The sequence below is a fragment of the Parus major genome, chromosome 4A, assembly GCF_001522545.3.
Source record: "Parus major isolate Abel chromosome 4A, Parus_major1.1, whole genome shotgun sequence".
NCBI classification, from domain to species: Eukaryota; Metazoa; Chordata; class Aves; order Passeriformes; family Paridae; genus Parus; species Parus major.
In genome coordinates this window covers 14123223-14138986 of record NC_031772.1, presented here as the reverse complement: position 1 = coordinate 14138986, position 15764 = coordinate 14123223, and the positions used below count along the sequence as shown (strand labels likewise).

Sequence of the window (15764 nt, the reverse complement as noted above, 5' to 3'; positions counted from 1 at the left end):
CGAGCGCGGGGTGGGGCGCGGGGAGCGCGGCCCGGGGGCGCCGCTGCAGCGGGGAGGGTTTGCTGTCTGTCAGCCCTGGTGTCTCCCGGTTTAAGATGCTAGCAGGCACCGGGAGTCGGATGCGCCGCGGCCCCGGGACGGGCAGCGGGGACGGGATCGCGCTGCCGGCCACCTCCGGGGCGGAGGCGGCGGCCGCGACGGGCGGGGGATCGCGCGGAGAGCCCGGCGCTAGGCACCCGGGTTTTGGGGAGCTCCCCGACGGGGCTTCCCCCTCAGCAGCTCTGCAGGCGCTTTCCGAGAGGAAAAGAAGGGAGGAGGAGGGGGGGATTCCAGAGGAGTTTGGAAGTCGCTGCCTTGCAGCTCCCCTTCCCCTCCAGCCTTCCGACCTGTTTTCGCTTTCCCCGTGCAGCTTCTGATCCCGGCCGTGTTCACTGGGCATTTCTTCTCTCTCTCCTTACCTGTCTCAAAAGGTTTGACTGTAGGTACCAAAGCGGGGATCGACGGCGCATAAAGATGCTGAAGGGTGTTTGGTTGCTCAGTTTGTTAACAGTGGCTGGGATCTCGTGGACAGAGAGTCGCAAACCTGCCAAAGACATTTGCAGCAAGAGCCGCTGCCCTTGCGAGGAGAAAGAGAACGTGCTGAACATTAATTGTGAGAACAAGGGATTTACAACCGTCAGCCTCCTCCTGCCGCCCCCGTCCAAGATCTACCAGCTGTTTCTCAATGGGAACGCACTGACGCGCCTGTTCCCCAATGAGTTCGTCAACTATTCCAACGCCGTGACCCTGCACCTGGGCAACAACGACATGCAGGAGATCCGCACAGGGGCCTTCAGCGGCCTCCGCACCCTCAAGAGGCTGCACCTCAATAACAATAAGCTGGAAGTGCTGAAGGAAGACACATTCCTGGGCTTGGAGAGTTTGGAGTACCTGCAGGCTGATTACAATTACATCAGTGCCATTGAAGCCGGGGCATTCAGCAAGCTGAACAAGCTCAAGGTGCTGATCCTCAATGACAACCTCCTGCTGTCCCTGCCCAGCAATGTCTTCCGCTTTGTGCTCCTCACTCACCTGGACCTGCGTGGGAACCGGCTGAAGATGATGCCTTTTGCTGGTGTGCTGGAGCACATTGGAGGCATCATGGAAATCCAGCTGGAGGAAAACCCTTGGAACTGCACCTGCGACTTGCTGCCACTCAAGGCCTGGCTAGACACCATCACTGTGTTTGTGGGTGAGATAGTCTGTGAAACCCCCTTCAGGCTTCATGGGAAAGATGTGACCCAGCTCACCAGGCAAGATCTCTGCCCTAGGAAAAGCTCCAGTGATTCAAACCAGAGGGAAAAACACCCTGTCCTCTCAGACCCACACATCTCGAGGCTATCGCCCACAGCCAACTCTGCCATCAATCCCACCAGGGCCCCAAAAGCCAGCCGGCCACCCAAAACTAGGAACCGTCCCACCCCCCGTGTCTCTGTGTCAAAAGACAGACAAATATTTGGACCTATCATGGTTTACCAGACAAAGTCTCCTGTGCCCATCACCTGCCCAGCTGGCTGCATCTGTACGTCCCAGAGCTCAGACAATGGCCTAAATGTTAACTGCCAAGAGAAAAAGATAAGTAATATCTCTGATCTCCACCCCAGGCCAACCAGTCCAAAGAAACTTTACCTTACCAGTAACTATCTGCAAGTCATTTATAGAACCGATCTCACAGAGTATAGCTCTCTGGATTTGCTACATCTAGGAAATAACAGAATTGCAGTGATACAAGAAGGTGCCTTTACAAACCTCACAAGTTTACGCAGACTTTATCTTAATGGCAACTACCTTGAGGTTCTGTACCGATCCATGTTCGAAGGGCTGCACAGCCTGCAATATCTCTACCTAGAGTATAATGTCATTAAGGAGATCCTGCCACGCACATTTGATGCTCTGAGTAATCTTCATCTGTTGTTTCTCAACAACAACCTGCTCAGATCCTTGCCAGATAAAGTCTTTGGAGGCACTTCCCTCACCAGGCTCAACCTTAGAAACAACCATTTCTCATACCTGCCTGTGAGAGGAGTCTTGGACCAGCTCTCAGCTCTGATTCAGATAGACCTCCAAGAGAACCCTTGGGACTGCACATGTGACATCCTGGGGCTGAGAAACTGGATAGAGAAAGTCACTGACCAGAACAACCAGCAGTCAAATCCCCCTGTAGTTATCAATGAAGTAATATGCGAGTCTCCCACCAAGCACTCTGGGGAGCATCTGAAATTTCTGAGCAAAGAAGCCATCTGCCCAGAAAACCCCAACTTGTCAGATTCTTCTGTCCTGTCCATGAACCAGAACACCGATACCCCTCATCTCGGTGTGTCACCCAGCTCTTACCCAGAATTACACACTGAAGTTCCTCTGTCTGTCCTAATTTTAGGCTTGCTGGTTGTGTTTATTTTGTCTGTTTGTTTTGGGGCAGGTCTGTTTGTCTTTGTCCTTAAGCGCCGGAAGGGGGTGCAGAGCATGCCCAGCAGCGCCAACAACGTCGATATAAGTTCATTTCAGCTCCAGTATGGGTCTTACAACACTGAGACCCACGATAAAACTGAAGGACATGTTTATAACTACATTCCCCCTCCTGTTGGACAGATGTGCCAAAACCCAATCTACATGCAAAAAGAAGGGGATCCTGTTGCTTATTACAGGAATCTCCATGAGTTTAGCTATAGCAGTCTTGACCACAAAAAAGAAGACCCCACCAGTCTTGCATTTACCATCAGTGCAGCTGAATTATTGGAAAAGCAGTCCTCACCAAGGGAACCAGAGCTGCTGTATCAAAATATTGCAGAAAGGGTCAAAGAACTCCCCACCGGAGGATTAGTTCATTATAACTTTTGTACCTTACCCAAAAGGCAGTTTGCCCCTTCCTATGAATCCAGACGCCAAAACCAGGACAGGATAAATAAAACTGTTTTATATGGAACTCCCAGGAAATATTTTGCAGAACAGTCTAAACCTGAGCATCCTTTACTCCAAGGAAAGCTACAAACAGAACCAGACTACCTCGAAGTTCTGGAAAAACAAACTGCAATCAGTCAGCTGTGAGGGGGGAGGTGGGAGACAAAGGAAATTTTTTAAATGAGCTCAGCATCACATTTCTTTGAGTTTGAACTCAGTACTGATGTCATCTGTCACGTTCCAAACATTTCCACTTTTTTAAACCGGAGAAGGAGTGAGAGAGAAAAGGAACCTTTGCAGCATAGCAGGGATGTGGTGTGGCTTTTACAACGTTCCCTTTAAGTTATTTCTATATCTCTCTCGTTTTGACCCTTCTCTAGGAACTGTCATTGCAAATGTATCTTTCTGTAATAGATCTTGCATAGTTCTTTTTTGATTTTGAAGGAAATGAAGAAGGGGGTCTTTGGGGTTTCTGTTGATTTTTTTTCTTTTCATTTCAAAATGGAAACTTAATGTATTATGTAGAAGATCTCCAAAGATCTTTTTTCCTGGACTATGACTTTCTTTTGTAAATAATAATATACAGTACTGCTGTTTCAATTACCGACTATAGCCACTGGGCGTCACTTTTTTGTGTTAAAGTGCCTTTGCACTTAAAGTACATTATTACTTAATTGTTGCTCTTAGCTTTGATAAATTGAACCTATTTTAATGTGTTGTATTTTTGAAATTAAAAAAAAATTGTAAAATAGATCTATATGTCAGCTGCATTAAATCAGAAGGTTTGATTTATAGGAAAGCTGCCCTTCTTTAAATGGCTCTAGTTCTAGGACCTTACAAACTTAAATGTAAATTATTGGGGTATTTTTTCCCTCTAGGTTTGTTTAGAGTGACTCACTGAAATCAACTGAAAGGATTTAGCAATGGACTAGAGGTTATCAAATGCCTCAGCTGGGAATAACAGCTCATTAATAAAAGATGTTTAACACAATGTCATAGTGAACTGAACAATTAATGTCCTCCTTAATACATTGCATTGAGCTCTAACACAGTAATGTTCAATGGTTTAAGATTATTTTCATACTTAACAGAACATTACTCATTTTATGCATTGGATTAGGTATTTTTATACATTTTGTGACAGAGTTTATATTTGTAACTTTTTGGACTGAAATTAACATGTCCGCTTCCTGCCACGTACATTTTTTTTTTCATAAGCAGGGACACCAGCAGGGGTCATCCCACACCTCATTAAATTTATTAACATACAGGCAAATGAATCAATGCCAAAGGTAAAATTTGAACCCAAGACTGGAGTTTTCCAAATCAAGGTAGCTGAAATCAGTATGTGCACCCCATTTGGTAGTCTGAAATATATCTATGTGCTTTTTATCTCTAAAGCAGAAGTAATACTGCAACAATTCTAATCTGTTAGAGAAAACTACCTCTAAGTTCACTGTCTTAAATTTTATAAAATGTTTTAAGTTAACTAAATCTCATTCTCAACGCTGGTTTTCCGAAGCCCGTCAGTGAACAAATGCAGTGAGTCTTCTTTCCCATTAACTCAGGACTGTTTTGCTTCAAGCTTTATGTTATCACCTTCAATTTACTTTTCCTTCATGGAGAATATTGAAACCATTTTTATTACAAGTATACAGTCAAACTTTATTAAGCCTTATTAGCTTCTAAATAATTTTTAGATGCAAACATTATTGTGAAATTTAAACAAACAGCCCTTATTTACAACAAAAACAGTTTTGTTTTGTCTGTTCTAAATCCTTATGCAACTGGGATGGTGATCTGCATATAAAGTAGGCCAGGCTTTTCAATTCCTTATTAAAGCAATTGATGGGGTCTGAAAGAAGCACACTGTTTCCTTTTCATAAATAGGTTACTGCACATAATAATCCTTTATTATCATGCAGAGATTGAAGTGGCCTCTGCTGACTGATTTTAAGAGCTTTACTATAGTTAATAATACAGTATCTACAACTTGGAGAAAATTTCAGCAATAGCATTTAAGCTATAAATAACTACAATCAATGTTGTTCTAATCAGGACTTTACCAAAAGGAAGTTGCTTTATATTTAAGAGCTAAAGAGGCTTTGCATGTGTATTGCCAGATATCTGAGTCACTTAGTAAAACGTCTGCTAATGATTTATGTGACATCTGAGTACATTAATATGCTAACATGTCAATTCTTTATGTTTAGAATCCATAGCATCTATGGCTGTTCATTAGATCAGTTTTAAAATTGAAGTGCTACAATGAACTACTGAAGAATCAGTCTTCAAAATGGTCTCACATCAAGGAGGAGGTGAAATGATATCACTTTAGTTGAACTTGGAACATTTGACTGGAATTGCATCCATCTTTGAGCAAGGTACTTGCTTGAGAGCTTCCAGTACTGATTGTCTTTTTATGGCTCCTTCCCCTGGGTAATTAAAAGCATTTATTACTGAAACACTGAGAAAAGTATAAGTATTATTTTAAAGTAAAGTTATTAACTCTTTCCAGGTATGAACGTAGTATTGCCTGCAGATAAAGTACAATGTTACTTCTGGCAGCAGCTAGGATATTATTATTTATTATTCTCCAGTGAAGCAGAACCAATTACAAAGGGGGTTTTTTCCTCAGACAAAAAGTTAATTTTTCCAACAGAAATGTTTTCAGTATTCTAGTGTTTGCAAACAACAGAGATAGGGAATTGATTCTTTAAGTAATGTTATATTGTTTGGTTTTAGTGCTTCAGTCTCAGTACTTTGATGTTTGCTTTGGTAGAACAGCCATACTTTACAGAGGTTGTTATTTTACATTTCCTTAGGTTTCCTAGTGGAATTTATTTAATGACTAGATTTTATTTTGCATCACCAGTACCAGCTTAAAAATTATTATTGCTGTAAATCTTTTAGGTTTGTTTTTATACCCTTCAGCTGACATCTATTAAGCAATTCTTTTCATTGAGTGCCTAGGTGAAAGAGAAGATTTTTTTCTGTTTCACTTAAAGAGATTTGTTTAACAGGGAAAGTGTGTCGGCAGCTGCTGTATAGAAGTTCTCCATATTTCTTCAGCTGTGCTGCCCTGGTAGCTGGTGCTTGTTAGGGGAGAGCTGCTTGCCTGAGTCGTGGCTTGATAATGAGTCTGAAAAAAAAAATCCACAGTTTGAAAAGTTGAACTATGAAAATTATGTAACCAGGTTAGCAAAGTTGTTTTTATTCCCTCAGGAGAATGGGGTGCAAATAGTTTTCTTTCTTCAGGAGCTTTCTTTTGTGAAAGTGAACTTAATGACCTTTACAGAAAGAGTATCAGTGCAGACTGAAGCACTGTTGAAACTATGAACTAGTGAAAATGAGGAGCACTACACTACCAAAGCATGAATACTTTTTTTTTTATTTTTTTGAGAACTTTCTGAGTAAGTATTAGATAAAGTTTATCAACATACTTTCCTTTTTCTCCCCAGTGACAGAAAAAAATTAACTTTTTGGAAAAAGTGTTCTTTGTGCCCTCCAAGCCTGCTGCAGAGGCACTCCACATGCCCAGTGGTGCTCCTTCTTTCTGCAGTCTCTGTCTTCCATCAGATTTTACCTTTTTGGAATAGCATATTCCAGTGTTTGCTCAGCTCCTACCTCACCTCTATTATCTGCTTCCAAAGCCGTCATTGTGCCCCAATCTTTCCACTTGCATCTGTCCCTGTAGGCTCTCCATTCCTTCCCTAGCAAGCTCTGCAGGACCCATTTCAGCTTTGAAGGGAGCAGATGTTCCTGCTCCAGCGATTGCTCAGTCCTCACCTCCTTCCTGACGTGGCTGTGTTCCCTGTGTCAAATGAGACACCTGATCCCAGTGGTTTTCCTGGGAGCTGTGCTGGAGAAGTCTGCATAGCTGTTCCCTCTTCCCCTCACTGATCAGAGAAGAGAAGCCTAAAATCACAGTTTCAGCTTCCATGCAGTTCCCCATGTGCCAGCCTGGGGCAGGTGGCATAACTTTGTGTCTATGCAAGCAGCACTTCTGAGCAAGAACAAATGGATAAGCTTGCTGAAACCAGTGACATCACTCTTCCCTGTAATTTTGGTGAGTTATCTGTAGCATGAGTTAATCTTGCCAAAATTACCTACTAAAATTTTACACTCAAACTGGTTGTGTAGCATCTCTAGAGTAAACAGCAAAAATACCAGGCCATTCAGAGGTAATTTATTCCTGCTCACAATACAGGGCATGAATTGGGCTACAAATATGCCTGCTTTCTTCCAGGAAGTGTAGAGAGGACAGATAATGAGTGCTGATAACAACTAATCCCCAAATAGCTGCTGTCAGCCCAGCCTGACCATTTTCCAGCACACCCACATGCAGCATCCATGCACTGCTGAGTATCTGTCAGTCTCAACTCCAAGACATTTTTTTTTCTGTCCATGAGAGAAGCATTCTCTGTGGAGTTTAAACCCTACTCTGGTCAAATGCACTTTTTATAACACCATCCTGTGCAATGCAGTACGGCTTAGTTTGGTTTTCGTTCTCTTCCCACCAACACTTGAGTTTGTTAAAAAAAAAGTCATACTTTTTAAAAGTTTGAAGCTGTAATTAGTAGTGCCAAGATAAGGATAGCAACAAGTTAAATTGCCTAAAAAAGTCCTATAGAATAGTGAGCTTGTATAGGAATACAATAAATTTAAACTGCTCATGAGTGAAATGAGATACTGGAAATGCTAATGAAACTTCTTAGGCTCTTACAGGCTAATCAGTGATACAGTTTGTGATTTGTCATATTACTGTTTTTGCAGACAAAAAATGCCATCTAACAGAGAAGAAGAAAAAAAAAACTATTTTCCAAAGACCTTCTCCAACTGTAGAACTTCAAAATAACATAAATTAACTTATGCAGATGATGTGACACTTCTTGTGTATTTCCCATCACTTTTTCAAAACGTTCCATAGAAGAAGTACAAAAGTTATTCTTTTCTAAGAGGATCATTAAGTCTGTTTGGATTATTGATCTCATAGCTTTTCTGGGCACAAGGCCAATCATTTTGACTAAGGTTTTTAATCCTAGCTAATGAGGGAGGTGGATTAAGGAGAAGGTTTTTGTTGTTTTTTTGTTCTTGAAGGGTTGGTTGGATCTTTTGAGCCAGTAGATTGACATGTTTATGAATACAGATGAATAGATGGTTTGAATGAAAGAAATGTTGGAGTGGCAGTTGGAGATGCAGTCATTCTCAAGACCAAACAGGCTCAAGAGTATGAGTGAAGTTTGAAAAACAGGACGTCATAATAGTGGCTTTCTTCCTGAGATCATAAACACAGAGGACACCCCTCTGAATACAGCAGCAGATTTTGTTATATGCTGTTAACCATTTGGAGGAGTGAAATTAGAAGCCATTTTCCTTAAGGATATCCTTAAGGATAGACTGAAGTGTTCAGAATTTGTTCTCATCCCTGGCTGTTACCCTGTGTGCACACACCACTGCTTATGCACTCAGTTTGAGAAAGTAAACAAGGTGAAGTTAGGAGGAGCAGGATTATTCGCAGTATTTCTGAGTGGTTCTTTTTTCTGTCCATAAAAATGAAATTAATTAACCATTGGTTCATTTCATGCCATAGACTTTTAATTTCTGAGGTCCTTTGTACAGCCTAACTTCACAGCAAACTGTTCAGGTCAGTGTATGTAGATACTTTCAAAATGAGCAACACCAAATATTGCAGGTGATCTTAAGAAGGAAACAGTCAAGGTAACGTAACCTTTTTGCAGTATAACAAATTACATCAGCATTACAAAATTATGCAATATAATGATATCAGGACTTTTTGTGGTGACAGAGCAAGTGTAGATTTTTGTCTTGAAAACACAGGTTGTTTGTGTCTTCTCTTCTTGCCCTGCTAGTGCATTGCTCTCCAGAACCAGAACTGTTAATTGCCAGTTATCTTCTGAGAAGGAGGCAGAACAGCCTTTTTAAAAATGCACTCTGCAGTGGAAAAAGCACAGCTAATGTATATAGACCTGTTGCAGTTATCTCCTCTTGAGATAAGACATATTTCCATACAAAAGCCTGGAAAAAAATCCCCTTGAGATTGCTGATAATGTGACAGAGTCTATTTTAAAACATCTTGATTTTAGTTCTGAAAGCCTCTCATCTGAGAGGCAAAGGAGTTGGAGTTAAGGCATTTTCTTCCCATGCTATGAAGTTTTGTCCTTTTCCCCAGGGATTTGTTACAGATTTGATGCATGCCAGCATCTTAGCCAGACAGCTGAAATGAACACAAATTTTTTTGAGAACTGTGAAAATATAATGACTACATGTATTTTCTTCTAATCACAGAAGAACATACAGCATGATGTGGAAGCAAAGCTGAAAGAGAGGCTTTTGAAGTTTCCAGGGCACAGTCAAATCTGAGGAATTCAGATGTACGTGCAGAGTACCTTTATTAGTTATACACCTGAGTGCCTTCTGTGAGATTCCCTGGATTGGCACAAGTGGCAGGAATCTCACTAAATAAGAATAATCCCATTGAACAGCTGTGAATGGCATTGGGGAGAGAAAAATGCTTATGTCCTCTTACCATCACTTAAAATGCCATTTGGGAGTTTTCCAGACTCAACGCTCATTCCCAGAAATCTGAAGTTAGCATGCTCCAAGTTTATATTTAAATATCAGATTTTCAATAATTTCAATAATAATTTTGAGTGCTGCGACATTTTGGCTATCACATCTCTTACTTCTGGGTGAAATTTGGCTTGGAACCTTTGGTTTATTCTATGTCTTCTAAATTTTAATTCCTGATTATTCCTGACTGGGATCTTGCTATGGAGGACAAATGGAATATGCTCATCTAAATCTTTGGTTTTTCTTTATATTATTTCACAAGTAGCCAAGTTACTCAAGTATCAGGCAGCTGAGACTCAAACAAGTCAGAAGTTTCAGAAACTCAGTGATCCACTCAAGTGAGCAAAGCTTTACCGAAGCTTTACTGCTCCCACGTCTGCTGTTCTGCTAAAATGCCCATTTTATTCAGATGACTTACAATTTGAAACACATACACATTAATAAATATCTGTGTAAAACCTTATAATATTCAGCTTACTTATAATAGAAAAAAGAGAGGGAGTTAGAGGTTGGGAAAAGCCTTTCAAATTTCTGTGTTTTTTCTGAAGGTTTCAGAGGGATTTATTATGATTACTAGGGAATCAAAAGGAATTCTAACAGTGTGGGGTAGGGTTTTTTTGTGTTTTTGTGCAAGATAGTGGAGGTGGGGGAAGGAGGGGGAAAAAACAGATTATAGTTGTCTTAACTGTCAAGGTGTTAAAAGGAGACTACAGAAAACTAAGGAATTCAGAGTTCATGACTCAAAGTTTACAAAAATGCCTATTTTTCTGCAGAACATCTAAAGGGCAGTGGTACACAGGCTGCTTTCCTAAAGGCTGAGGGAACTGGACAGGCTCCCTTGGAGAGCTGAGAAATCCCAGCCTTAGAGCAGATTTACTGTAATTCAGATATAAGCATGGTTCATGTAAAGAGATAATGGAAGTGGGGAAAATGCTTCATGCTACATTCACACCTTAATTAGTCATATAGTTTGTAGCCTGTATTTTCTGTAACCATATTTACCATCAAATCCAACTCATAAGCTACTTACCAGAACTGAGTAGATAATTCTTATATTTATTGATGTGGCCTTCTTTTCCATAATGCAATGTTTACAAATCTGTTTGGTGGCTTTAGTTTGCCATGGCTTCTTTTCTGTTCTCCAAATAATGCATAGGCTAATTCTTAGCAGTAGAGTCCATAGTGCACACCTAAAATTGAATTACCAAGGACTTTGTTTATATTATCTTTTATTTTCTTTTTTGTTTTGTTTTGTTTTGCTTATATAGTGAAGCAGTGGGCCTAGTTAAAAGCTCATTTGCTGGGAATTGAAAAATAATATTCTCTTTTTAGTTCTGCCAGTGACCTTGCACAAGGCATACCTGCATCCCCATGCTTTAATTTCTGCATCATTAAATAAGGAGGATTATACTTTCTGCCTTAGTCTGGTGAGATTTACTGATGAGAAATGTTAAGTATAATTGTTTTTTCAAAGCTTTTATAGCTTCATCCAAATGCAGCAACATTGTACTGCTTTTTTCCCCTGGCATATGTTTTTCTGATCTAAGAATGTGGTGTCAACATGTCAGATTTAGTTTTGTTTTCTGTCTTTGCAGTTAAAAACAGACCATGAAGATTACCTTGTACAGGGAAAATATACTGTCTCCTTGTAAAAGGATATTAGAAATATGGAATAAAATGGGGAGGGCAAAAGCTACAGTTTGTTTTTAAACCATAGAAAATGCATAGTACCCCATCTTCTCAGTTTCCCTCTCTGGCTGAGTTGAATCACCTTGTCGCTTTCTGCCCTATAGAATCCATTCAAAAATAGTTAGCAGCATATCAGTCATTGTTTTATTCACCTTTTTCTGCATGAAGTCAGTTGGGCTATTGCTGACAGTGTTTTTGCTGGCAGGTGAGCCAAGAGAGGCTCTGAGTGGCAGACAGCTGCTGAAATAAGAGTCTGGCACTCTGGGGAGAGAAAGAAATTAATGCAACTTTTCTTGTCAGCCTCTTCCACTTCTTTCTTTTTACTCTACAGTTACCTAAACAATTCTCTTGTCCATTGAAGGCAGATTGTGGGCATATTTTTCCATATACAGCCCAACTGCATACTGTAAAATCCAACTATGTATTGGAATGCCCACCATTTTCCACACTCTTCCATGGCATGCCTAGAAATCTGATGCTTCCATGCAAGGGAGATGTTTTCTGAATGGAGGACTACAAGAATCTGTGGTACCATATCCATTCAACACATCAGAGATATAACTTCACCCCCACTTTTAAATTTGCTTTTGATTAACCTACTAAAATTCATTCACTGGCTAGGCCTTTTGTTCTGATTTATGTTTGGATGTTATGCCTATCTAAATTTTGAGAGTGCTAAGACTGATGCTCTCATTTTTTTGCTGATTCATAAAATGGGACGTGAACAATTATTCCTGGTTTCCAGACTGCAAGTGGCATGGGTTTTTTTGGCTGGATGGGGTAAGTGCTCTGATCCCAAGAACAATTTCATACTTCTAGATAATCGACAATTGTTTAGAGGCTATTTATATAGAACAAAAGTATAAGTACCAAACATGGTACACATAAATTATTTCTGGCTGTGCAATGTAAACTATCTGTTCTGGTCCAGCAGAAGTACATCTAAAGCAGCAGTTTAAAATAATTCTTAAAAAGATTTATTACTTTTAAATTCTGGGACAAATTTGAATCATGGAAAGTAAATATTCAGTTATCCTTTTAACATTTCCATCTTTAGGATTCTAGTAGATAATTTTTTTCACTCTTAAGGAAACAGAGTTTATTATTTAAGGAAGGATCTCCAGACCCTCACCTGCTGTAAACAATGTTTACTTCCATAAACATCACAGAACTGGTTTACAGTAGCTGAGAATGCAGCTGCTTTGTTTTGCAAACCCCTTAAGTTAAGCAGACAGGATTTATACCAATAATGGATTAGTGCTTTCAGTGCAGTATGTTGTTCACTTTTATTGCACCGTTGTAGACCCAATACAATTTGCCACTGCCTTGGAATTTTTAGTTGCATTTGAAAAGAAAGAAATCTTTGAAAGTTCACCACCTAGTTCATTTTGGGATGCAAATGAATAATTTCTGTACTAAAACTCTTTGATTGATACATTTATACACTTGGTGCTTCACAAACCTTTTTAATTTTCAATCTTAAGAATTAGTAATACAACACAGTGAGGCAGACAGGCATATTTTGTGTTCTCCTTTTGGGACTCCTCACTTATTCCTAAAGATCAAAGCTTTTTAGCAGCTCTTGCATCCCTGTTCTGCCATCCTCAAGAGTTTGGATGTGATTCCATAGTCAATTGTAACTGCACTGTAATGATAAATGTCCTTTCAAAGGAAACTGGCAGTAGAGTCCTGAGAGATGCACAAAGTCACTTCTAGAAAGTCATGTTTTCCCAAGGATGGTCACAGCTGTTTCTTTTTCTTTGTGAGCAATACATTGACTTAATCTAAAATACATTACCTTATTATCATGCAAATATTTATGCCACATTAGAATCAGACTGGCTTTCTTCACAATAGATAAGCTTCCTGTGTTATTGCAGATAATGAAAATCCAATTTCTGAAAATGTTCTCTTATTGTTTCTTTTTCTCCTCTGCTTTTTATTAGTGAAGAACTTGCAATTATTTTCTGTTATTCAGATGTTCCAGAGGAAGAATTGAAGTCATATTTCCCACACATTAGGATTCTGATAATTGAAATTCACTGCTTTCTCTTCTTTCTATTGCCTTTAAATAAAGGAATGTACTAGGGAAAAAGACTCAGCTCAGTCTGGAATGATACAAGTGCAAGTCAGGAATAGCTGAAAACAGTTTTGATCAGCCTTTGAAATCCTTGATTAAGCAATTTTGCTAACACTCAAAGAAATTCACTGGAACCTTTTGATTTATTGCACAATAGTAGAAAGCTGTTTTTCTTCTTCTTCAGGCTCTTACCCTATCAATGGATATTTGTTCTGTAAGTAGCACTGACATGAAAAGCCTGAAGTTGTCCACTTTTCTCCCTTTGACCAAAGTTCTCTTGGTAAACAGAGTACCATGAGGAAAGTCTAAGCTTAACTTTGTGAAAAAGCCACACTGAAAGCTGTCAAAGCTTTGAGGGAAATGAACAAAACTTTGCAAGCCTTGCCAGCATCTTTCCAAAACACTTTCCATTATATGAGATTCCAATTTAATAATATCCTTAACAGTTTCTTCCATATTAATAAGATATGAGCATGGAAATAACAATGGCATGTCCTCTTCCACTGAAGGAACTCCACTTAGCAACATGGATTGTGATGTTGATTGCAATGCCAGTTCTCTGATTTATTGAATTTTGCTTATTAATTTAATTAATTAAACAGATAAATTGAATTTTGCTGCCTCTGGGCTGGGTAGTCAGGCTGAGTAACTGCTGGGCTGCTTCTGCAAAGGGGAAGGAAGGGACAGAAGAGGAGCTGTGAGGATACAGAAGGAACAGAGGACAAACACAGAAGCAGAGTCTTGAAGAGGTGTTGAGGCCACAAAAAAATGAGTGCTCTGCCCTCCTGAAAGTGTTCCCTCACACTCACACACAGAGACAGGTTCCTCCAGCATAACATTCCATCTCACATTCCACAGTCATGTTCTGGTGGGCTTCAGCACAACCAAACCAGAAGCGGGCACCCAGCCTGTCTGCACTCTTTCAGACTTGGCTAATATGGTGAGAAATCTAATGGTTTGGTAAAAATCCCATCCTAAGGGCTTAGGAATTGGGCCTGGAGAACTCTGTGCTTCTGCTGACTGGAAAAGTGGGAACACAGTCAGCTTCCCTTGAGAGGGTCCTGGGAGCCTGCCCTGACACTCTTCATCTCATTGCACTCAATAAGATGTCACCTATCATTAAAGAAAAGATAAGTAAGATGCCTCAACAAGGTTACAGAGGAAGATAAATATTAAAATGGTTATATAAGAGGAAGTATTTGGTGTTGGAGGTCAAAGAGGACTCCAGAGGTGGAGCTGCTGGAACAGGGATTGGCATCCCTGAGTACAGCCCTTGTGTGTGTGCTGCTGCCCTGTCTGTGACACCAACACTGCTGCTGCCAGGAAAGCACAGAGCAGAAGTCTCCTACAGATTCCAAAGGTTGGTTTCCTTACATCCTTACTCATCCTGAATTGAAGTTCTCCTGAATTTACAGAAGTGTGAAGATCTACTGGATGAACAAATGTTACTCTGAATGTTACTCCTTGTGCAAGCAAACACGTTCCTAATACCATGTTATTAGCTAAAAATTGTTTCCCATGGCATGGAAAACATGTGGGACAATTACTTTAAATAATTTAGCTCTACTCTGTTAATATTCTAGCACATGGTACTGTATTCCAATACATTTTGCCTCCTCTATAATGGGAGGTAGGTGTGAATTTGGGGGGTTTAATAAAAGCCTGCCATTTCTGAGATAAATAGTAAACTCTTCCAAATATATACAGGACCATCCTGAAAAGTAAAAAGGGAGATGAGACTCTCCTGATCTTAAAAGTGAAAGAACAAATAAGCCCTATCTTCCTTATTAACTGACCCTGACTCCAAGTGCTTTTTGATAGCACAGATGGCAGAAAAAGCACTGGACTCTCTCTGCCCTGAGAAAAAAGTGGGTCACATAGCACCACCATCAATTTTTAAACAAAGCTACTCCCTTGGACTGAGTGATTGTTCTTAAAAATTGTGCATTGCTCTACCTTTTTAATGCAGAGGAATTATTATCACTTTACCAAACTCTGCAGTACTGTGCTCTCTAGTTCAGTGCAGGAAGAGATTTAAATTCCTGTGACAAAAGGAGAGGGTCCTTTGAGAGGAGGACATCAATGTAAGCTTTGATGCCTCCACAAATAATTCTCTATAATGTTGCTTTTTTTGCTGCTTGATTTTATCATTCATGTGGGATTCATGTCATTTAACAGTATCTGCCTAAGCATGAGGCATCTTTCCTAGTTTAATCATCAGTGTACTTTTTATAGCTAGCAGAAGAAATCAGTCCCACCATGAGTTGATTCATCCCACCCACCTCAGCAAATTGCCATTGTCTGCACGCTGTGTATGCCTTTGTGAGTTAGACTAGTCCCCAATGTAAATTTTTAGCTAAAAGTCCTACTGAAAAGGAAATGGATGAAAACTCCAAAGCAGGTGGTTTTTTTTGAGTTACATCCATAAGGATATTCTAGTTTCTTGTAGAAACACATGAATTTC

The 15764-nt window shown here is 40.1% G+C and overlaps 1 protein-coding gene across 1 annotated transcript in view; it reads left to right on the top strand.

Moving 5' to 3' along the window:
* The window catches only part of SLITRK2 (SLIT and NTRK like family member 2), a 4583-nt gene extending 655 nt beyond the window's left edge, over positions 1-3928 (top strand). Inside the window, exon 2 of the mRNA XM_015626517.2 lies at positions 471-3928. Coding sequence (XP_015482003.1) covers positions 514-3084 — 2571 coding nt within the window. The 5' untranslated portion in view covers positions 471-513 and the 3' untranslated portion in view covers positions 3085-3928. The remainder of the gene's footprint in view (positions 1-470) is intronic.
* Positions 3929-15764: the final 11836 nt, after the last annotated feature.